General features: G+C 40.4%; 1 protein-coding gene across 1 annotated transcript in view; it reads left to right on the top strand.

Annotated features, from left to right (window-relative positions):
- coasy (CoA synthase) overlaps nucleotides 1–21,360 on the top strand; it is a 29,865-nt gene extending 8,505 nt beyond the window's left edge. The window contains exons 3-10 of the mRNA XM_039739884.1: nucleotides 260–474; nucleotides 2,159–2,290; nucleotides 3,346–3,535; nucleotides 3,668–3,732; nucleotides 11,885–11,969; nucleotides 13,680–13,777; nucleotides 13,878–14,024; nucleotides 20,681–21,360. Coding sequence (XP_039595818.1) covers nucleotides 260–474; nucleotides 2,159–2,290; nucleotides 3,346–3,535; nucleotides 3,668–3,732; nucleotides 11,885–11,969; nucleotides 13,680–13,777; nucleotides 13,878–14,024; nucleotides 20,681–20,746 — 998 coding nt within the window. The 3' untranslated portion in view covers nucleotides 20,747–21,360. The remainder of the gene's footprint in view (nucleotides 1–259; nucleotides 475–2,158; nucleotides 2,291–3,345; nucleotides 3,536–3,667; nucleotides 3,733–11,884; nucleotides 11,970–13,679; nucleotides 13,778–13,877; nucleotides 14,025–20,680) is intronic.
- Nucleotides 21,361–23,413: the final 2,053 nt, after the last annotated feature.

Below are 23,413 nucleotides of genomic sequence, written 5' to 3'. Positions count from 1 at the left end.
CCTCACCTGCTCCTGAAGTGTGCCATCTGTTTCTTGTGTTAATTTGCCTCTAAAGAGTTTCCTAAACATGTGTTCACTTAACTTTCACCAGCACTGTTGTTGTGTAAACAAAAGCTTTGCTGGTTTGACATATTTAGCACAAGAACAACATCTTTGGTGACTTCTGACTTTGCTTCCTTGTACATTTGGTGTCAGGTTCTTCAGCCTGTCTGTGTAGCAGTAACTCAAATTGCTAATTATTTTCTTGTCTACCCCGCAGACAAAGTCCTGAAGGAGCTGATTGAACCTTATGCCCTCCGCATGGAAAAACTCCTCGAGTTCCTACAAGATGTCAAGCCAGCCCTCCGCTATGAGATTGTACCACTGTCCGACCCCTACGGTCCATCCATCACCTATCCTGATCTCCAGTGTATTGTGGTCAGCGAAGAAACCCGCAAAGGGGGGCAAGCAGTGAACAAAAAGAGAGTAGAAAATGTAATCCTAGCAAAATGCATTACGGCCTAGTAAAGTACTATAGGATAGAACTGAAGAGAAGGCGAGTGAAACACAGTAGAAGAACAATTTAAATCTTAATAGAGCAAGAATAACTAAGTGTGTCAATAGAGACACAAGTAATGTTAAGTTCATGGAACAGTGCATTTGCGTTGTGGCTTTACATGTACAGTGCATCTGGAAAGTATTCACAGCGCATCACTTTTTCCACATTTTGTTATGTTACAGCCTTATTCCAAAATGGATTACATTCATTTTTTTCTTCAGAATTCTACACACAACACCCCATAATGACAACGTGAAAAAAGTTAACTTAAGGTTTTTGCAAATTTATTCAAAATAAAAAAATGGAGAAATCACATGTACATAAGTATTCACAGCCTTTGCCTAATACTTTGTCTTTGCACCTTTGGCAGCAATTACAGCCTCAAGTCTTTTTGAATGTGATGCCACAAGCTTGGCACACCTATCCTTGGCCAGTTTTGCCCATTCCTCTTTGCAGCACCTCTCAAGCTCCATCAGGTTGGATGGGAAGCGTCGATGCACAGCCATTTTAAGATCTCTCCAGAGATGTTCAATCGGATTCAAGTCTGGGCTCAGGCTGGGCCACTCAAGGACATTCACAGAGTTGTCCTGAAGCCACTCCTTTGATATCTTGGCTGTGTGCTTAGGGTCGTTGTCCTGCTGAAAGATGAACCGTCACCCCAGTCTGAGGTCATGAGCGCTCTGGAGCAGGTTTTCATCCAGGATGTCTCTGTACGTTGCTGCAGTCATCTTTCCCTTTATCCTGACTAGTCTCCCAGTTCCATCCCCACAGCAAGATGCTGCCACCACCATGCTTCACTGTAGGGATGGTATTGGCCTGGTGATGAGCGGTGCCTGGTTTCCTCCAAACGTGACGCCTGGCATTCACACAAAGAGTTCAATCTTTGTCTCATCAGACCAGAGAATTTTGTTTCTCATGGTCTCAGAGTCCTTCAGGTGCCTTTTGGCAAACTCCAGGCGGGCTGCCATGTGCCTTTGACTTCATGCTTGGTTTGTGCTCTGACATGAACTGTCAACTGTGGGACCTTCTATAGACAGGTGTGTGCCTTTCCAAATCATGTCCAACTGAATTTACCACAGGTGGACACCAATTAAGCTGCAGAAACATCTCAAGGATGATCAGGGGAAACGGGATGCACCTGAGCTCAATTTGGAGCTTCATGACAAAGGCTGTGAATACTTATGTACATGTGCTTTTTCAATTTTTTTATTTTTAATAAATTTGCAAAAGTCTCAAGTAAACTTTTTTCACGTTGTCATTATGGGGTGTTGTGTGTAGAATTCTGAGGAAAAAAATGAATTTAATCCATTTTGGAATAAGGCTGTAACATAACAAAATGTGGAAAAAGTGATGCGCTGTGAATACTTTCCGGATGCACTGTAGGTCAGAAGCAAGTGCTGTTGCTTACTGCATCAAAACTTTAAGGCTATGTCATAGTTTTTTATTCTCATTGTCATTTGCTTCCATTTTTTAATAAATGTCACATAAGGATGATTGGCATACAGAACAGTACTAAAAAATTTAGTGTGACCATCATGTTTCTGTACTTTTTTTTGAGAAAGTGTACTGGAGATCAGAAGGTTAACAACAAAAAAAAAAAAAACTCTTCTTTTGTGATAGGGACACCCTGAATTGGTCATCTATGAGATTAAGCTCATCAAAGATGCCCACCATAGCGACACTGAGGAAGAAAAGATCAGTTCATCCAGTCTCCGTAGTCGCCTGCTTGGCACACTGTTGGCGCCACCTAAGGTGAGGTGAAGCTCTTGGTCACAATTATTGAATTCAGCACTACAACTGTTCCAAAACCTTTGTCCTGTGAGAACATCTTTTCTAGTAGATTACTGTGCTCTTTTCCTACTATTCTTCATATTCTTTGTGGTTCCTAGTTCTCAGATGGTGAAACAAGTTAGTTGTCGAGCTGTCTTTAACGGCGGCCGATTTCCGATATAGTATGCAGATTGCTGTCTTTTGAGCAAAATCTCTCTCTTCAAAGCCAAACCACCTCCACACAAGTGAAGATGATCCACATCTTACAACTAAATCTAATGATGTAGATTGCTAGGCTGTTTTATCGCCTGGTGCCGTTTGTTCACTCATTTTTAGACAGCTATGCTACTTTAACTGACCATGCATGCCTGTGCGCTCGCATTATACACACACAACGTGGTCTGTCCTGTTAGGTTACGCGAGACAGTGGATGCATGGACTCTCAAGGCGTGTTTTTGATTGTTTTTTTGCAAAGTAAGTGGCATACCCGATAATTTCAACTCGCGCGTCATTAAGACATTGATTAAGATATTATTGTAGACAATACATATCACACACTCCTTGATAGGTTCAGATTCCACTGTATACAGTATTTGTTAACCACTCCAGCAAGTTATTGAGCTTAGCTTACCCGTGGCTTTCTGGTTCACCTGGCAGTTTTTCAGGTTGACAGCATTCAGTAAAGGGTGTGGAGACTGTAAAAGGTGTGCATAAGAATCTTCGGGATTGACAATCGCAGCTTTAGGGTGTTTCCAGCACCGTGTGGTATGCAGGCTTTGAGGCATTGGCAGGACTTAAATGCTTCTTCTTTGATGTCCGATGTGCACCCAAGAGGTCTTGATGGACATAGTGGGACAGCCTATAACTGGGTGTGTATGCAGCACACCCGTTACAAATCCTTCATTGTCTTTACCTTTACAGTTGTGGCACTCTTTTACCACAAGGGTGACCAAGTAGTGATAACTGAATTCATGACAAGAATACAACCAAAGAATCTGATTTAAAATTTCCTGTTCATGTTTCCACTTTCTTTTTAGAAAAATCCAAACATTCCACTCTTTCCCTATGTGATTGGCCTGACAGGAGGTAGTGGGAGCGGCAAGACTTCCATTGCAAAGCGCCTAGAAGCTCTGGGGGCCGCCCATATCGACAGCGACCGCCTGGGACACGAAACCTATAATCCAGGAGGACCCACCTATCACAAAGTAAAAGAGGTGTTCGGTAATGGTGCGTAATCTGTGCTTAGTTCTTTTGGGCTTCTTTAGATATTACATATCTAAGAGCCTGTGAGCACATAGTAGTCATTGTTGTTTAAATCCTGCAGTTAAGCTCTGACGTGACTGAACTTCTTTGTTCCAGATATCTTAAATGAAGATGGTACGATCAACAGATCTTTACTTGGAAAAAAAGTGTTTGGGAATAAGGTGAGGAGTCTTGAAACTTTTCAGGGACTATGGTGGGTGACAATATAGTTTGGTTTTTAAGACTTTAAAAATTTCAAGTATTTTCGTTTGACACTTTTTTTTTTTTTTAAATATACAGTGTTTTTTTTTAAACATTTCCTTTTTAAATATCACGATGGAGGTTAGAACGCTAATTCCACTTGCAACTTGAGGTCTGATAGAAATGGTGGTTGTCTTGTTACACTTCCCTAATGAAAGGAAGAATTCTTGAGGCAGTGAAATTCAATTCAGATAGATAGATAGATACTTTATTAATCCCAAGGGGAAATTCACATAATCCAGCCGCAGTATACTGATACAATGAAACAATATTAAATTAGATAGTAATAAAAATGAAAAAAATTAAAATAAAATTAATGTTAGCATTTACTCCCCTGGGTGGAATTGAAGAGTCGCATAGTGTGGGGGAGGAACGATCTCCTCAGTCTGTCAGTGGAGTAGGACGGTGACAAAAGTCTGTCACTGAAGCTGCTCCTCTGTCTGGAGATGACACTGTTAAGTGGATGCAGTGGATTCTTCATGATTGACAGGAGTTTGCTTAGTGCCCGTCTCTCTGCCACAGATGTTAAACTGTCCAACTTTAATCCTACAATAGAGCCTGCCTTCTTAACAAGTTCTTTCATCTTTATGCCACCACCCCGCTTCGAGCTGCAGCCAGTGATAATCTTCATCCCATCCCACACTTCCTTCATGCTGTTGTTCTGCAACTTCTGCTCCAGCTTTCTCCTGTACTGCTCTTTCGCCGCCCTAAGCTGGACTCGGAGTTCCTTCTGCACGCACTTGAGCTCATGCTGATCACCACCTTTAAAAGCCCTTTTCTTCTGGTTCAAAAGGCCCTTGATGTCACTTGTAACCCATGGCTTGTTGTTAGCATAGCAGCATACTGTTCTTACTGGAACTACAATGTCCATACAGAAGTTGATGTAATCAGTTGTGCATTCAACAGCCTCTTCAATGTTCTCACTATGTGACACAAGCAATATATCCCAGTCTGTAGTTCCAAAGCAGTCTCTCAGAGCCTGCTCTGCATCAGTGGACCACTTCCTGAATGAGCGTGTAGTTGTAGGTAGCGCCCTCACTCTTGGTTTGTATTGAGGCTGAAGCAGAACCAGGTTATGATCTGCTTTTTCAACAAACAAGTTTTCCGTGACTAATGGGTTATAACTACTTTGCCTCAAAACGTATGTCTTCCTTACTAGAAAGATCCTAAAACATACAGTACAGGCCAAAAGTTTGGACACAGAGCATTCATGGTTTATCATTTTTCCCAATAAAAGGTTCATTTTCTGGTATTCACAGCTTTTCCAAAATTGCTCACCACATGCTCAATTAAGGCTGATGGTTTGATTGAGCTCTGCTTTCCCCTACTAGCAGTTCCCTTCATCTTTTAAGCCAGTCCACAGTTGGTAAGACCATGCAATCTTTTCTCATGTCTCGAGTCCTTCAAGCCTTTAGGAAACAGGCGGGCCAGTTAACTTCATGTTGTCTGAGCCTGCATGATATCTGGCTGTGGGACGGTTCATACAGGTGGTTCAATCATGCCACTGATTACTTGGGTGCTTAGCAGTTTCTCAGATGAACATGAACGCATCAGGTCTGGATGCACCTGCTCCCAGTCATCATGAGCAAGGCTGCTGCAACTCATGCTTCTTTTTGATTTTATTGCTCTAATTGCAAGTCTCACTAAACTTTCCGTGGCATTATGGGGTGATGTGTGTCATTGACAAAAAATGAATTTATCCATTCATGGATAAGGCGTTCAATCATTTGGCAAATCAGCCAGTTTGATCTTCTCATGGTTGTCTGTGCTCTGACAGCGTGCTGTTTGGACCTTCATTCAATGTTTTCTTTTATTTTCATTATTTACTGCCATTTTTAATAAATGCAATAAGATGTGCAACGAATACTAAAATTTGTGCACCTATATTTGGACTTTTAGAAAGTGACTGCGATGAAGTGCAATACAAATATAATTTATACTTTGTAAAGGCTCCTGAATTTTTCATTTATATGGATTTTAAAATCCAGAAATTTTTCACTTCGATGGGAGTAAGTGTACATTCAAAATGAAAATACCATGTTTGGATGTTAACACAATGTGGTAAAGTTGGTGCTTATTGAATCAACTTTAAAGGCCAAAAGTTTGATTATTTCATTCACCGTTCTATACGATCAATGTATTTCTTTATTTTTCAAATTTTTTGATTCCTAGTTCGATTGTAAAAGTAGTTTTGAATTTATGGGATACAGTTTCTAATTATAGAAATTTCTGTTTAGGAAAATTCTCTTAAGATAAACCATCACAATGAATGTCACTCTAAAGAATAAGATCAGTTGCAGCAGTTTATCGCTCTGGGCGAATTGTTCATCCATTTAGCATGCTTGGTACATGTATGAACCATACAGTGTTCAAATTGTCACAGAACAGTTTCACTGTTAGATTTTCCTGCATCTTCATGGATTCTTTGGCTTTCTGATATTTACAATTGTGGTCCGAGTTTCTGCCGATTAATAGTTGTTGATAGCTTTTAACAATTCTCATACAACCATTGTCCTTAGTAATTCCATCACAAGTAAACCACTCCAGCAAGTATTGGCTTAGTTACCGAGCTTTGGTGTACTTGGCAGTTTTTCGGTTGACGCTTTTAACTGGATCTGAAGTTGCATTAACTCCAGGTTGTCTGTCCAGCTTTAGGGTTTCGACCGTGGTTCAGGCTTGCATTGTGGCTTAAATGCTTTTTTGATGTCCGATTTTCACACTAGGGCTTATATATGAATTAAGTATTATTGTTAGCATACATTACACAATCCTTAAGTTCAATTCCTTTACATTGTGGCACTTTCCAAGTTGAAAGTTACATACGTTTCTTGCTACAGCCAAAGATCTGTTTACTTCTTTTCAGTTTACAGTTTCTTAAAGGGATGAAGACTCGGTTGCAAATGACTTGGATGATCAGAGTTTAGGGGTTTGCAGACTCTGAGCGCTTAAGCTTTCTGGCTATCATAGAGCTGGCATAGGGACAGCATACGTTTAGAGACAGTACAAATCTTCATGTTCCTTTAATGTGCTCTTAGAATGATGACCTGAACACAAATAGTAGTCAACAGTTGTAAATCTGTCAGTAGCCTGAAACGCAATCTTGCTAGTTCTTGAAGATGTGGGCTAAAACTTTTAAAAGATTTAAATCTGAGGTGGCTTAGTCATTTTGTAATTTTATCGCTACAACTTTTATTTTAAATAAGATGTAACCTATAACAGAGCTTCACCTTTAAAGTAAAATGTTTGGAGGTTGAATCAGTCTTGAATTCTTTTCAACTATGTGTTGATATATATAAGTTTGGTCATTGTATGACTTTAAAATAGTTCAAGATTCTGTGACATTCTTTTTGTTTAAATTCATATCAACAGATGTTTATTTTTTAAAATCTTTTAAATATCAATGGAGGTTAGAATTCAGATATCCAGCTTGCAATTGAGTTACTTAGAAATCGTGTTTAATTGATTATATCTAGTCATGTAAACGGAATTCATTATAGAAGTTAGCATGAAATCAATTAGATAGAAATGTATGTTATCATATCCCATGTGTGAAATTGCATAGTGCCGCTTCTGACAATGTAAACTGTCAATTTAATAGTACAATAGAACTCCTGCTTAAAATAACTTAATGTATACATTCTCCTGAGTGAAGAAGAGTTGCTTAGTGCCATCGACACTCCTCAGTGCTGTAGTCGATGTAGCTACTGACTGCTTCAAGCTGTCTACGAGTGCTCCTTCTGAGACACTGACCAGTGGATCAGATCTTCATGAAACTTTCTTTGTCCAGCTTCTGTCCACTTGTTAACCATGTCTGTCTTTAGCATCCTAGCATGACCTGTTCTCTTACTGACTCACTTACTACATGCTTGAGTCAGCCAGTTGATAACAGCCCTTCTTCTTTCAGCTTGTGCACTTGTACCAGCTTTCCTCGTTCATGTTCCAGCAGCTCTCGGAGCCTTCTGCACTCATGTGAACTTCATGTGAACTCAGTTGTATAAAGCCTCTTCTTCTGGTTCATAAGGCTGAAGCACTGAACCAGGTCTTGTTTTCAAGCAGTCTACTGCAGGAACTACTGCTCATACGAGTTCCACTGTCTAATAGTTGTAGGTTAAAGCCTTCTTTCACTCATTGAAGCATTGACAGTTGTATTCAGCAGTTTCACTGATCTGCATCAAAACTTCTGAATGGGTTATGAACATGCCTCCCTTCTCATTCAATGTGTTTTCTTTATTTTCATGACCATTTACATTGGTAGATTCTCACTGAAGGCATCAAAACTATGAATGAGCACATGTGGAGTTATGTACTTAACAAAAAAAGGTGAAATAACTGAAAACATGTTTTATATTCTAGTTTCTTCAAAATAGCCACCCTTTGCTCTGATTACTGCTTTGCACACTCTTGGCATTCTCTCGATGAGCTTCAACAGGTAGTCACCTGAAATGGTTTTTCAACAGTCTTGAAGGAGTTCCCAGAGGTGTTTAGCACTTGTTAGCCCCTTTGCCTTCACTCTGCTATTTTGAAGAAACTAGAATATAAAACATGTTTTCAGTTATTTCACCTTTTTTTGTTAAGTACATAATTCCACATGTGTTCATTCATAGTTTTGATGCCTTCAGTGAGAATCTACCAATGTAAATGGTCATGAAAATAAAGAAAGCACATTGAATGAGGAGGTCTGTCCAAACTTTTGGCCTGTACTGTATTTAAATGTAAATGCTAATGCATGTGAGTGCAGCAGCTCTAGCACCCTGTTCAGCGGTGGCTCCCACCCTCTTCCCAGTGTTGCCGGGAGAGCCCTCAGACCCCCATGACCCAGACCTTAGAAATATCCTGTTGCCATGGCACAAGTGAGACAAAAAGAGTTTCTTTTGATTCTTCTATCTTCTGTCAATTACTTTACCTTACCTAAAATTAAGCCTGCTGTATTCATAATGCTTTTTCTGATTTATATTGATAACATAGACTTTGGTATTGTTAGTAAACTTGAGAAGAAAGTTTTCAGATAACTCTAAAACTTGGTGAATGGCAGACACTGAGGAGGCAGCAATCGCAACTCAGAAAGAATCTTCAGAACTGGGCGAAAATGCAGTTCACTTTAGAAAAGTTCAAAGTGCTACATGTGGGCAAAAGGCAAGTTAATTATCAATACAAGATGGGAGACCCTGTCATACTGAACCTCTGAAAAGGACTTGGCGGTTTATGTTGACAAAAAATTTTCATCATCTAAGTCCGTGGTCTCAAACTTCAGTCCTGGAGGGCCACCGTGGCTAACTCTTTTTTTAATTTGTGACCAGTTTTTGCTGCTAATTAAATTATTTTCCTTTCTTTTTAGTTGACTTGTTTTTCGAGATTTGTTCCCCTGAATTTCTTCATCGTTCCTCTGAATTGCTTCATTTCTTTCCTTAAATGGCACCCAAACAGAAATGAAATGTGAAGTGAGTCAACTAACAGAAAACCAACTAAGTCAGAGTCTCAAACTCCAACCAGTTGCTTAAATAGGAGCTGATTCTTGTTGTTAATTAAACCCGCTCTTTAATTCCATGACTTGTTGCTGCTCTCATTGTGCAGTGGCATACATTTCCAAAATTGTTGATTTTGCCTTTTCTAAGAGCACTGTTGGAATGTTTTGTGAACCTGAGCAGATCAGCATTCCTGAGACCTTCATCTTTATTTATTTTCAGGTATTGTATGATGGTCACAGTTTCCTGCCCATGTTTTGGCTCATTTTATGTCTCATTATTGTTTGACTGCTAATTAAGGAAAAAGAAACAATTAAGGGGTCTGAGTCTTCAAGAACAAGTCAATTAAAAAAGATACTTTATTAATCCCAAGGGGAAATTCACATACTCCAGCAGCAGCATACTGATAAAAAACAATATTAAATTAAAGAATGATAACAATGCAGGTATAACGGACAATAACTTTGTATAATGTTAACGCTTTGGTGGAATTGAAGAGTCTCATAGTGTGGGGTCTCCTCAGTCTGTCAGTGGAGCAGGACGGTGACAGCAGTCTGTCAGTGGAGCTGCTCCTCTGTCTGGAGATGATCCTGTTCAGTGGATTCTCCATTATTGACAGGAGCCTGGTCAGCGCCCGCCGCTCTGCCACGGATGAATTCAAAAAAAAGAATTCAAAAGAAGTTAATGAGCAGTAAAAACAGGTCACTAATTAAGAAAGCAATAAGATTTATTTCTATAGCACATTGTCATACAAATGTAGCTCAGAGTGCTTTACATGATGAAGAAAGAGAAAAAAGGCAAAATTAAATAAGAAAATAAAATTAGGGAGGACTAATTAACAGAATAAAAGTAAGTAATGGCCAAGGATGACAAAAAAAACTCAAGACGTCTGGAGAAGAAAAAAAAATAAAAAATCTGTAGGGGTTCCGAGGCCACGAGACCACCCAGCCCCCTCTAGGTATTCTATCTAACATAAATGACCTCAATCAGTCCTCATTGTATTCAGGGTTCAAATGGAAGAACTTAATGATGATGGTCATGTGGACTTCTGGCCGTCAATGTAGGGACATCATGCTGCTTTGATCAGGTGGTGGTCTTTGATCAGATCGCCACCACAGAAATCCGGAAAAAGAACAGCAGAAAAAGTAGGGGTTAGTACGAATTTCTGAGCCACCTTGAATGATAATGATAATTAATTGAATATACAGAGCATACAAAGCATCAAACTAAAATGAAGCAATGCCATGTTAATGTAATCTGAAACTAATGAAAAGGGGTTACAATGAAAACCTGCAGCCACTGCGGCCCTCCAGGACTGAGGTTTGAGACCACTGATCTAAGCAATACATAAAAGCAAATAAAAAGGCAATAAAATGTTAGGTTATATTGTAAAAACTGAAGTTAAGGGACATTTTGCTCAGACTATGTCCTGCACTGGTGAGAGCACAGCTAGAGTGCTGTGTGCAGCTCTGGTCACTGTGCTACAAGCAGGACATGGCAACATTTGAAGCTTGTGCAGAGGGGAGCATTTAAGTGTATCTGACGACTTAAGGACGTGTCCTTCTGCAACAGAGAGTTCAACCTGTTTAGTCTGAGCAGAGGAGACTGAGTGGGGACCTGACGCAGGTCTTCAAAATTTTCGAAGGCATCCATTAAGTCATACTCTTTTAGGTAAACAGTGAATCCACCAGTGGAAATTAAGGGAAAGTGCATTTAGGACTGAAGTCAGGAAGCACTTCTTCACGCAAAGAGTTGTGGGAATCTGGAACAACCTACTGAGACATGGAGTTGAAGCAGAAAACTTCACTACTTTTACAAAGTACACATATGAGATATTGGGAAAGCGTATCTATTGACTAAACAAACAAGCTTGAATCATCTCCTCTCATTTGTCAATGTTCTTATAATGCACATTGTCACAAACTTGACTCAGAGACATAGAAAGTTTTGGGGCAGCCTCCCATGTAATTGGTATCCTGGCTGCAAAGTCATAAAATGTATACAGCACTGATGTTCAGAAAACTGAGTCCAAAACAGAACTGAGGAAAAAGGTGGAGGCTTTTAAAGGGGAAGACAGGAAGTGAGATCAAAGGGGCCGGGCTCATGAAGGTCATCAGCCATAGGTTTGAGCCCGGACGTGACATCACAGGGGCCGGAGCCGCCAAGGACTACTTCCATAGGCTCGGTCCCGGAAGTGACGTCAAGAGGACCAGGTGGAATCTCCCGTGAATGGACTCGGAACTGCCCTTGCTCAAGCCCTTTAGCTGCCTCCCATGTTACTTGAGAATGATGGTGACCCCGTGAAGCACACAATATGAAAAACAGTCAGGGTGGACATTTGCCTTGTGTTCAGTGCTGCCATTTTAAGCACATTTTCTGTAACCTTTAATTAAAACAAATCAGAACACACACACACTATGGATTTAGAAAATGGTTGGTGTCAGTCTCGTGTTGACCTGTCTCATGACCGTGCTCTCACAAACTTGATGGAATACAGCAGAGTTTTTTCATTTCATTTTAGGTCATGTACATCATCTTATACTTTGAGAAATCCTCCTTTCATTTTTTGCCAATGTATTATTAATTTCTTTACTTTCATTTTATTATTCAGGAGAAACTGAAGTGTTTGACTGATATTGTGTGGCCCGAAATAGCAAAGCTTTCTACAAAGAAAATATTGGAGGCTGCATCTCAGGGTATGTTCAATAGCTGTTTTAATTACTGGTAATGACTGGCACATCCATGGTTAAAGTGTTGCCTTTGGATTTTGTTTAAAATGTTTCCACTTATCATTTTAAGCTCTGGATTGCAAGTGTAATGAAAAAAATAATTCAAAACCATGCGTGTCTTTTCTATTTTTATTTTCCTCTGACCTGTCGATTCACTGTCTTTTTTTTATTGTTTTGGACAGCACTGGTGTTGATTTTCAAAATTTTCCTGTGTCCTCCTTCACTGAATTTTTCCCTACAAATCTGCTGTGTAGTAGGCTTAGACAAATTCTGTTCCCCTAGTGGCCCATGATGCCTTGCAATTCCAGCATGGCATCAGAGCTGTAGCAGCAATGTTGAATGTGGGGTGTCACCACCCAGTCTGCACTACCTGCCTAATTTACATAGCACAAGAGCAGAACTTTCACACATGCATCCCATAAGCAGACATCACACACTTTACAGCGCTGCCTGATCTGCTTTGCACATGGTTAAATAATTTATGGTGTATACGTCACTACCCGATCTGTACCTCAGCTGGATTTACACCTTGCATGCATATAAAATAAATAAAATGTCAGTATTTTATTTGAGGGGGTACCTTAGCTGACCATAATGAGAGTATAGCATTTTGAAAATACTTCATTTTTGTGCATTGTTTCATTGTATGTTATGTCTTCACTGCTAGATTAAGCATTTATACTCTTTGTTATGTAGTACCTATCAGGTAGTGACCAGGATAGACCCGGGGTATGTAATGCCGAATACTTTCGTCACAGGCTGTATGGGTAGTGATAGGAGTTAAGGAAAAGACTTGGCGTATACTTTTTATCTCAGGTAGGCATAGTGGCACACATCCTCACAGCTCAGATCACATTTTTGGATGTAACAATCGGTCCCGCATAGTTGGTGCTCACTTCCCTAGCCACCATGTGAACTGTTTAAAGTAAGATCAAGTGGCCCAGGAGCATGTGGGGGGTTTGGGCAGCATTTAACTTTGGCCTTGGTTACTGCACTGGGTGATGTCAACATTAGTGATGCCACAGACAGACAGATCTTTTTTTGTCCCCAGGGGAAGTCTGGCTTTTTATAGAAGCTTTATAAATAATGATAATAGTTATTATTATAACATACAACAAACCTACTCTCAAATACACATCAGAATAACTTTGCTAAAGATAAACAGAGCCGTCACAGTGAGGCATTGCACCATTTTATTCCACTCAAAACTAGTTGAGTTTCTTCTTCCCCATTGACTTCAGTGCAAATAGCAAAGTTTGTTGAAATTCCAGAATATTTCCATGTTTTTACGAAACTCCAGGCAAAGCAAACTCCGCAGGGTTTGCTCATCACTAGAAAGCACAACCAAGCTTCCAGCTGTGCCCATTGAGATTAAGGGCCTAATTTACCATCAAATCATATGGGCTTCACCCTCCTCAGGAGACATTCCATTTTCATTTTGCACCTACTGCAACTTTTGCAGGCTCTTCTTTTTGGTTCAGCAGTGTTGTCTTTCATAATCTGTAATTTATTCTAAAATGAGTGTATTCATTTGATTTTTGGACATTTTGATGTGTGTAGTTGAGGTGTTGATTTTAAATATCTGTGTCCCAGCCTTGAGTAATAACGTGACTCCTGTGTTTTCTTTCTCTCTCTGGTTGTTAAGTTAAAGCCATTTGTCATCGTTTTTCTTGTCAGGTAAGACTGTGTGTGTGCTGGATGCAGCAGTTCTACTGGAGGCTGGTTGGACTGATATGGTCCATGAGGTCTGGGTAACAATCATCCCAGAAGGCGAGGTAGGTCAACATTTTTTTTTCTCCCCACTATACAGTTGTAGGAAAGTTCAGGTAGCCTGTTTTTTTTTTTAACTTTCATTATTTATTTTTGCTTCATTAGGCAATTGCCCGCATAATGAGCAGAGATGGTGTAAGTAAGGAGAATGCACAAAAGCGGCTGGATAATCAGTGGACCAATGAACAAAGAGTGGAGAGAGCAAATGTTGTCCTTTGCACATCCTGGGAGCCAGAGGTTACACAAAGACAGGTGAGAGCCATGGTGTCGGACAGTTTTAGCAACTGGAAATATCTGAATATACAAGAATTTAAATTAATCAGAGTTCATGTGGAACATCTTGATGATCTTGTTCAGCTGATACGACTGAACGCAGACAAGCTTGATGTAAGATTCATTTATTGCGATGAAAGAAGCACACTGGGAATTTATTCTAATATACAAATAAGAAGGTATCCACAGAATTTCTTATTTGAAAGGAACAGTGAAAAATAATAATGTAACCCCTCTCTCTAACTTTCAAGCATCTCTTATTAAATATCCTGCAACACAAATTGTAGCTCTCCTATATTCTGACTTACCTGTTCACCTCAAGTCATGGTTTTGCTTAGTCATTAAAACTGAAAAGAGCTGGCAAACACAGTATGAAAAGAGGCACCATCAGAGGAATACATATCGGGCACAATCTGTGATCGGTCACTTCACACTGTTTAGTTTGGAATAATGGAATAACTATTTATAGCTTTCTTTTCCATATTATAAAAGGACAAACACTTTGCCTTATCAGATGAGGGAATGCAATGGGCTCCGGTAAGCTGACAGCTTGGAGTACTACATGGCCCATACCTGCTTTGGAGCAGGTGAAGAAGGATTGCCTGTGCCTGAGAGTGTCATTGAACTTTTAACTCTTTGAGGGCTGAATTTTTTTTCCAAAGCATGCAGTTTTCTTAAAAGCACCCAAAGCAAAGGGTCTCACACATAAATCAACCTAAAATATCAGTTGCTGGGCGTTGTGGTTCGCCAGTTCACAGTCTCTTGTGGCTCGAGATGCTCACGGGTGGCATGAAAGCTGACATGGAATGTGTGGCAGGCCGGCAGTCGCGGTCACAGTGCAGCGCAATCTGGTTTGTACCTTGTGTCATTATGAGTGACGGTCTTCATCTACACAAACGTGTTCAGCAGCACGATGAGCCGGAGATCGATCAGCTGCTGCCGGTACCTCACTTTCGTTTTCGATCTCAATCTCCAGATCACTTGCATCAGAATCGGAGTCCGACAGGTCAGAGTCCAAGTCGTCCATGGAGTACTTTGATCTGTCGCCAGACATTGATGCCATTTTTGCCGTTGTTTGCTCTTCTCTACTCCCACAAGCGCATGGGAATCTCGGTCAAACCAACAAAGCTAACTTTCCTTTTAGCAAAGAGAGTTGAACTCAATCGTAATGGTTGGTTTTGTCACCATTTGCAGTTGCTTGCTGCTCTCAACCGCTCCTGATGACAAAAGTTGACACCCGCCTTGAAAGAGTTAATTTGCCTGTAGACAGGAGTACAAAAGTGAACTCGATTAACTGTAGACTTTGGGTAGGAGGTGGCACCTCAATTTCAACTTTCACTACTGTAATTTACTATCACTTCACTCATAGTAGACTATGCGTATAGGACAGCACTAACACCAAAGGGGATTTTTATTGTTATCCTTTGTGTTTTGCATATAACGGACAATGAACAAAACGGAACATAATACTGTTAAACCTTGCTTATTCTATTTGTCCACAGCATGTCGTGGCAGAATTTTTGTTTTTACATTTTTTTTTAAACACTCTCACACTCATCGGTGTGTTGTTGAGTAAAGAAACAAAATAGAAGACATTGAAGCAAGAGGAGAGTCACTTTCTCCAAAAGGTGGTTCTGGGTGGGTTGCATTATCTTCAGAATGTTGGAACATTTCACAGGCATAAAGTTTATCACTTTACTGTACATAGCAGTGAAGACTAAAAAAGATTATGGCATTTAACACTTCAAAGTATTTCATGCATTAGTGGTAATAAAAGAGAAAATGAATCTTGTAGAAACAACAACTTGCATGCGTACTTGGAATTAAACCAAATTGTCACCAGGGTTTTTTCGTATGTCGTTACAATTGTCCAAGAGTAGCTCTATCAAATACGCATTCGCATAACCTGTCCAGTTATTTTTCATAAAGACATTATCCTGGAGTGGTTTAACAATATTTTAGTAAAAGCATATGTGTTTGGAACATTGTGATTACAGTGGAACCTCGGTCCACGAACGTCTCGGAACACGTACAAATCGGTTTACGACCAAAAAGTTTGCCAAACTTTTGCATCTGTTCACGACCACACACTCTGTATATGAACAAGCCAGTTTCCCTTTTGGTTTGTGCACGCCGATGATTTCTGTACGTGTTCAGTCTCTCCCTGTGCATTCCCGAGGGAGGAAGGGAGAGAGAGAGAGACACACACACACACACACGAGAGAGAAAGCGGGCTGGACGCATAAGGCCAAGAAGGCAGTTAAAGAATGCACAGGCTTGTTTTTAAAGAGACTGCTTCGAGCATTGTTTTAATCTCGTATTTAATGAAGACTTTTTTCTATTGGATTTTAATCTCCACTTCACTTCTGTTTACAGCGATCGGTTTGTAGCATGCATTGTTGCAATGTTACTTTTCTCGGTGGTTTATTAATTACGGATTTTACAAATGTTCATTTTTTTCCCTGTGCTTAAAACTCATTAAAAAAAAAAGTGTTTTTAGAGAGCAGTTGGTAGCGCTATAGCACAAACACTTGCAGTGTTAGTTTTCTCTGTTGTTCAAGGTATTCCCAGTGTTATTCAATGTTTTTACATTTAGTTTACTATTACGATGTGCATTCTGTGGTATGATTAACTATATTTGTGCTTAAAAATCTTTAAAAAAATATATATTTACATACAGTTCGTGCAGTCTGGAACGGATTAATTGTATTTACATATAATCCTATGGGGGAAATTACTTCGGTTCACGACCAAATCGGGTTACGACCAGAGTTTTGGAACAAATTGTGGTCGTGAACTGAGGTTCCACTGTACATGACTGGACAACTTGACCTGTGAATTCTGAGGCACAAGTAACACATTTTTTCATGGATGTTTTTGATATTGTTTGCTCCACTGCAGCAGTGGTTGCCATTGATGCCTAGTGTATCAAAAATGTTATCTCTGTCGGTCATCACTTAAACTACATGGGGTAAGTAATGTATAAAAAAAATAAATCATTTTTGAGTCAAGTATTCCATTAAGGCTGCTTAGTTCAGTTCAGAGCTGTGTAGGGCCACAGACTATACAGGCAGTGTTGGGCACAAAGGCAGGAGGAAACCCTGGACAGAGCACCAGTAGGACCCATATATACACAAGGGAGGACAAATGTAGGTTTACAGTTGTTTGTATGGAAAAAGACGTGCAGGCTATGATTATTACAATAGCTTTATTAACTCGGTAGCTTTATTAAGTTTGTTCTCTTCCTTCCAGTATGTTTAAGTGTCCACTTTCATTAGTTGTTGGTTAAATTACCAGCCATCATTACCTAAAAGATAAATCATAAGTAAGGATATGAAATAATAACAATAATATGATGAAGACAACAACAAATAAAGTACAAATACTACAAATAAATAATTCAATAATTAATAAACAATAATACAAGAATAATCTTTCACATACAAACTGTAAGACTACTTTAGCCCACCCCTGTATATAGATAGATAGATATGGAAAGGCACCATATTATAGATATACAGAGATATAGAGATTGATATATAAATACAGAGAGATAGATATAGAGATATACAGTGCATCCAGAAAGTATTCCCAGCACATTACTTTTTCCACATTTTGTTATGTTACAGCCTTATTCCAAAATGGATTAAATTCATTTTTTTCCTCAGAATTCTACACACAACACCCCATAATGACAACGTAAAAAACGTTTACTTGAGATTTTTGCAAATTTTATTAAAAATAAAAAAAAAAAACTGAGAAAGCACATGTACATAAGTATTCACAGCCTTTGCCATGAAGCTCCAAATTGAGCTCAGGTACATCCTGTTTCCCCTGATCATCCTTGAGATGTTTCTGCAGCTTCATTGGAGTCCACCTGTGGTAAATTCAGTTGATTGGACATGATTTGGAAAGGCACACACCTGTCTATATAAGGTCCCACAGTTGACAGTTCATGTCAGAGCACAAACCAAGCATGAAGTCAAAGGCATTGTCTGTAGACCTCGGAGACAGGATTGTCTTGAGGCACAAATCTGGAAAGGTTACAGAAAAATCTCTGCTGCTTTGAAGGTCCCAATGAGCACAGTGGCCTCCATCATCCATAAGTGGAAGAAGTTCGAAACCACCAGGACTCTACCTAGAGCTGGCCGGCCATCTAAACTGAGCGATCGGGGGAGAAGGGCCTTAGTCAGGGAGGTGACCAAGAACCCGATGGTCACTCTGTCAGAGCTCCAGAGGTCCTCTGTGGAAAGAGTAGAACCTTCCAGAAGGACAACCATCTCTGCAGCAATCCACTAATCAGGCCTGTATGGTAGAGTGGCCAGACGGAAGCCAATTCTTAGTAAAAGGCACATGGCAGCCCAACTGGAGTTTTCCAAAAGGCACCTGAAGGACTCTCGGACCATGAGAAACAAAATTCTCTGGTCTGATGAGACAAAGATTGAACTCTTTGTGTGAATGCCAGGCGTCACGTTTGGAGGAAACCAGGCACCACTCATCACCAGGCCAATACCATCCCTACAGTGAAGCATGGTGGTGGTAGCATCAGGAACTGGGAGACTAGTCAGGATAAAGGGAAAGATGACTGCAGCAATGTACAGAGACATCCTGGATGAAAACCTGCTCCAGAGCGCTCATGACCTCAGACTGGGGTGACGGTTCATCTTTCAGCAGGACAACGACCCTAAGCACACAGCCAAGATATCAAAGGAGTGGCTTCAGGACAACTCTGTGAATGTCCTTGAGTGGCCCAGCCTGAGCCCAGACTTGAATCCGATTGAACATCTCTGGAGAGATCTTAAAATGGCTGTGCACCGACGCTTCCCATCCAACCTGATGGGGCTTGAGAGGTGCTGCAAAGAGGAATGGGCGAAACTGGCCAAGGATAGGTGTGCCAAGCTTGTGGCATCACATTCAAAAAGACTTGAGGCTGGAATTGCTGCCAAAGGTGCATCGACAAAGTATTGAGCAAAGGCTGTGAATACTTATGTACATGTGATTTCGCAGTTTTTTTATTTTTAATAAATTTGCAAAGACCTCAAGTAAACTTTTTTTCACGTTGTCATTATGGGGTGTTGTGTGTAGAATTCTGAGGAAAAAAATGAATTTAATCCATTTTGGAATAAGGCTGTAACATAACAAATGTGGTAAAAGTGATGCGCTGGGAATACTTTCCGGATGCACTGTACATACTATAGAGATATAGAGATATAAATAGAGAGACATAGTATAAAGATATAGACATAGAGATACAGAGATATAGTTATATAAATACAGAGACACAGTATAGAGCTAGATATATAAATACAAAGAGATAGATATAGGGATAGAGATAGATGTAGATATATAAATGCAGAGATATACAGAGATAAATACAGAGACACTGTATATAGAGATAGATATAGAGAGAAATAGATTTAGGGATATTGATAGATATAGATTGTGAAGGACAGCCGGGTCCCATGCCCGGCAGGGACGCCCCTGCTGCTTATGTTCCAGGGGAGCCACGATGGGCACTCCAGTACCTTCCCTGGGACGCTTGGTGGCAGCCTCCATGGCTGACAGTGATTCCCCAACCACCCACATGACTCCATGGGAGATGGAGTCCTCCACAGCCTGGTTGGGGGCTCGGACGGCCGCTCGGGGGAGCTGCATGGACTCGGCAGCCTGGCTGGACGAATCTTCAGCTCCACCCACAGGTGCAATTAGGACCAGGTGGTCAAGCACCTGGAACACTTCCGAGTGGGTTATAAAAAGGGCCAGCCACCACCACTCGAGGAGCCAGGATCGGGAGGAGGAGGACTACGCTTGTGGAGGAGTGGTGGTAGAGGAAGAAGAGTGTGTTGTGATTTAGTGTTGGTGCTTTGAGACTGTATTTGGGCAGTGTGGCACGGGGAAGACATGCAGCCATGGGTGAAGAAAGAAATAAAGTCTTTGTGTTTTATACGTGCCTCCGTGTCTTTCTGTGTCGGGTCAGGCGCCTATATAGCGCCTTTGTTACACGATATATAAATAGATAGATATACAGAGATATCGATGAAAATATGTATATCTATGTACACATTGTTCACACTCGAGTTTTCTGAAATGTTTGAAACGGAAAATAAAGCCTGTAATATTTTACATTAAATGGAAGCTCTTCTTAGTGCCAGTACCTTCTCATTAATGTATTACTTCATGTGTCTAATTTATTAGATTTCACATCCTACTTTTAAATCTGTAATTGCTCACACACAAATTTTAAAATTTCCTGGTCATTTTCCCTGAATGATTTTAGAGGCAGCAGTAATACAGATTTCTTTCAGAACGCTGGGTATTTTTTGAGACGAGTACACCAATAGCATAATGCAGTGGTTCTCAACCTGTGGGAAGATGTGAAAAAAAAGAAAACAAGAATCAAAAATATGAAAAAAACATCTGTTGAAACCAAAACAAATTAACTTAAAGTACATGCTGATAGTAGAACAATAAATATAGAGTTTGATAAAAGTTGAGTAGGTATAATAAAATATGCATCTACATTTCAAAAAAATGTTATGGGGGTGCGATTTAAAACTGTTATGAAAACTCGGGTCGCAAATACTTAAAGGTTGAGAAACGCTGGCATAAATGCATACCTTTGCTATTTTTTGCAGGTACAGAAAGCTTGGGATCTCCTACAGGAGAGAATAAGAAACCAAAGAAACGGGAACCTGTCCTGAAAAGGCCTGCGAGCAACTGGAGTGCTTAATGTTACAAAATATTGATTGAACAAAAGAAAAAGATTGTCGAAATGAATGTGAATTTTTTTTAAAATTTGCTCAATTCTTGGTGAAACTTGGGTAAACCAGGTTTGTCATGGGAATAGTGTGTCACATCGTGACAGCTAGAATGTTTGTGCTCATAATTGAAGGTGCTGAATATTTTTAGGCGAGATGACTTGAACCACAGAATATGTTGAGAGGGAGAGAAGAATCCATTGTGACACATTGTCATGCAGTTAGTTATCATGAAGTGCCAGTAAGTATACATCACCAAAAAGAGAGAAATCTGCCTTAGGATCAGCCTGAGGATCTTCTCATTTGTTCAAACTAGCAGCCCACCATTGTCATGTTGGATTTCTGCAGTGGACTGAATTTAAATTTGATGACTTCCAGAATTGTATTATTCTCTGGGATTTTAACTTGTTTCACCTTCCTGAAAAGGGAATGTTGGATAAGATGGAAATCAATTGACTCTGAGACCTTTTTAATCTTAGTAATGGTTTTATTTTAATTTTGGCCTGGTAATGTGACATTCAATACTGTTGGATTAAAGGTTAACAGATTTTATGGAAGTTTTCATTGTTTTTGCGTTTTTTTATTTTGCTCTATTTCTGTTAAGGTGTTGCCAAATAGTGCAGATGACCGGATTGTGTATCATCACACACATAAATTTTGTGGCTGCTTTTGTCTCCCTTTGTTTATTGACAGGTGGCTACTGGACTGTTTTTTTGACTACTGAGGGCGAGTGACTCATCGCTGGCGGCTTCAAGTGCGATCGTCTTGATTCAGAACCGCAGGCACTCAGTTGCTGTCTTTGATGGGATTTGAGGAGTGCCCCAGAGAAACAGGCCGGCTAGAATGAGCCCAGACTTGAGAACGGGTTAGAGCTGCCAATTAACATAGCTTACATTTTTTTGGAGAAAATCCAGACAGACAAGGTGTAACATAACGCTACTCGGTGACCAGGTCAGAAATGATACTTTGTCTTTAAATGTCATTATAATTGTGTTTGTTGAGGGTTTTCAAATAGTTCAAAATCATTCTAATGCAGAAAGACATTCCAACAACAGTATGACTTGTACAAAAAAACCCTCAAGTCCAAGTGACTTTGTTTGATATATTTTAGTGAAGTTCAAAGCAAACTGTGAACACAAAATAAAGGAAAAAAGTGGATAATACATACAAATAAACGATAACTTCTTATCTATGGTATGCCGCTTGAGGCTTAATGGTAAGGTTTCTGTATACAGTATTATCACATCCGCGCACATGGCTACAAAACTCTGTGCTCTTAGTGCCAGTCTGACCAACAGTTCATATTTCTCTCTCTAGCTACTTCCAACTTGGGGGTTGGTGGCAGGATTGGCACACCAGCCACCATAAACAAAAAACTTCACACTGTTCCAGAGTGGTGTTGAGGGGTCACCTGCTGCACTCGGGTCACAGTCCAGGCGGCTCGTGGTGTGGTGGGTGCCCATGGTCCCAACCTCGCCTATCTAACTTCAATTTTCGAGCCCATGTATATACACTCACCTAAAGGATTATTAGGAACACCTGTTCAATTTCTCATTAATGCAATTATCTAATCAACCAATCACATGGCAGTTGCTTCAATGCATTTAGGGGTGTGGTCCTGGCCAAGACAATCTCCTGAACTCCAAACTGAATGTCAGAATGGGAAAGAAAGGTGATTTAAGCAATTTTGAGCGTGGCATGGTTGTTGGTGCCAGACGGGCCGGTCTGAGTATTTCACAGTCTGCTCAGTTACTGGGATTTTCATGCACAACCATTTCTAGGGTTTACAAAGAATGGTGTGAAAAGGGAAAAACATCCAGTATGCGGCAGTCCTGTGGGCGAAAATGCCTTGTTGGTGCTAGAGGTCAGAAGAGAATGGGCCGACTGATTCAAGCTGATAGAAGAGCAACTTTGACTGAAATAACCACTCGTTACAACCGAGGTATGCAGCAAAGCATTTATGAAGCCACAACACGCACAACCTTGAGGCGGATGGGCTACAACAGCAGAAGACCCCACCGGGTACCACTCATCTACACTACAAATAGGAAAAAGAGGCTACAATTTGCACGAGCTCACCAAAATTGGACAGTTGAAGACTGGAAAAATGTTGTCTGGTCTGATGAGTCTCGATTTCTGTTGAGACATTCAAATGGTAGAGTCAGAATTTGGCATAAACAGAATGAGAACATGGATCCATCATGCCTTGTTACCACTGTGCAGGCTGGTGGTGGTGGTGTAATGGTGTGGGGATGTTTTCTTGGCACACTTTAGGCCCCTTAGTGCCAATTGGGCATCGTTTAAATGCCACGGGCTACCTGAGCATTGTTTCTGACCATGTCCATCCCTTCATGACCACCATGTACCCATCCTCTGATGGCTACTTCCAGCAGGATAATGCACCATGTCACAAAGCTCGAATCATTTGAAATTGGTTTCTTGAACATGACAATGAGTTCACTGTACTAAAATGGCCCCCACAGTCACCAGATCTCAACCCAATAGAGCATCTTTGGGATGTGGTGGAACGGGAGCTTCGTGCCCTGGATGTGCATCCCACAAATCTCCATCAACTGCAAGATGCTATCCTATCAATATGGGCCAACATTT

This window comes from Polypterus senegalus, chromosome 17 (assembly GCF_016835505.1).
Source record: "Polypterus senegalus isolate Bchr_013 chromosome 17, ASM1683550v1, whole genome shotgun sequence".
NCBI lineage: Eukaryota > Metazoa > Chordata > Cladistia > Polypteriformes > Polypteridae > Polypterus > Polypterus senegalus.
The sequence above is the reverse complement of the archived record's forward strand: the minus strand, read 5'-3'. Positions and strand labels throughout refer to the sequence as shown.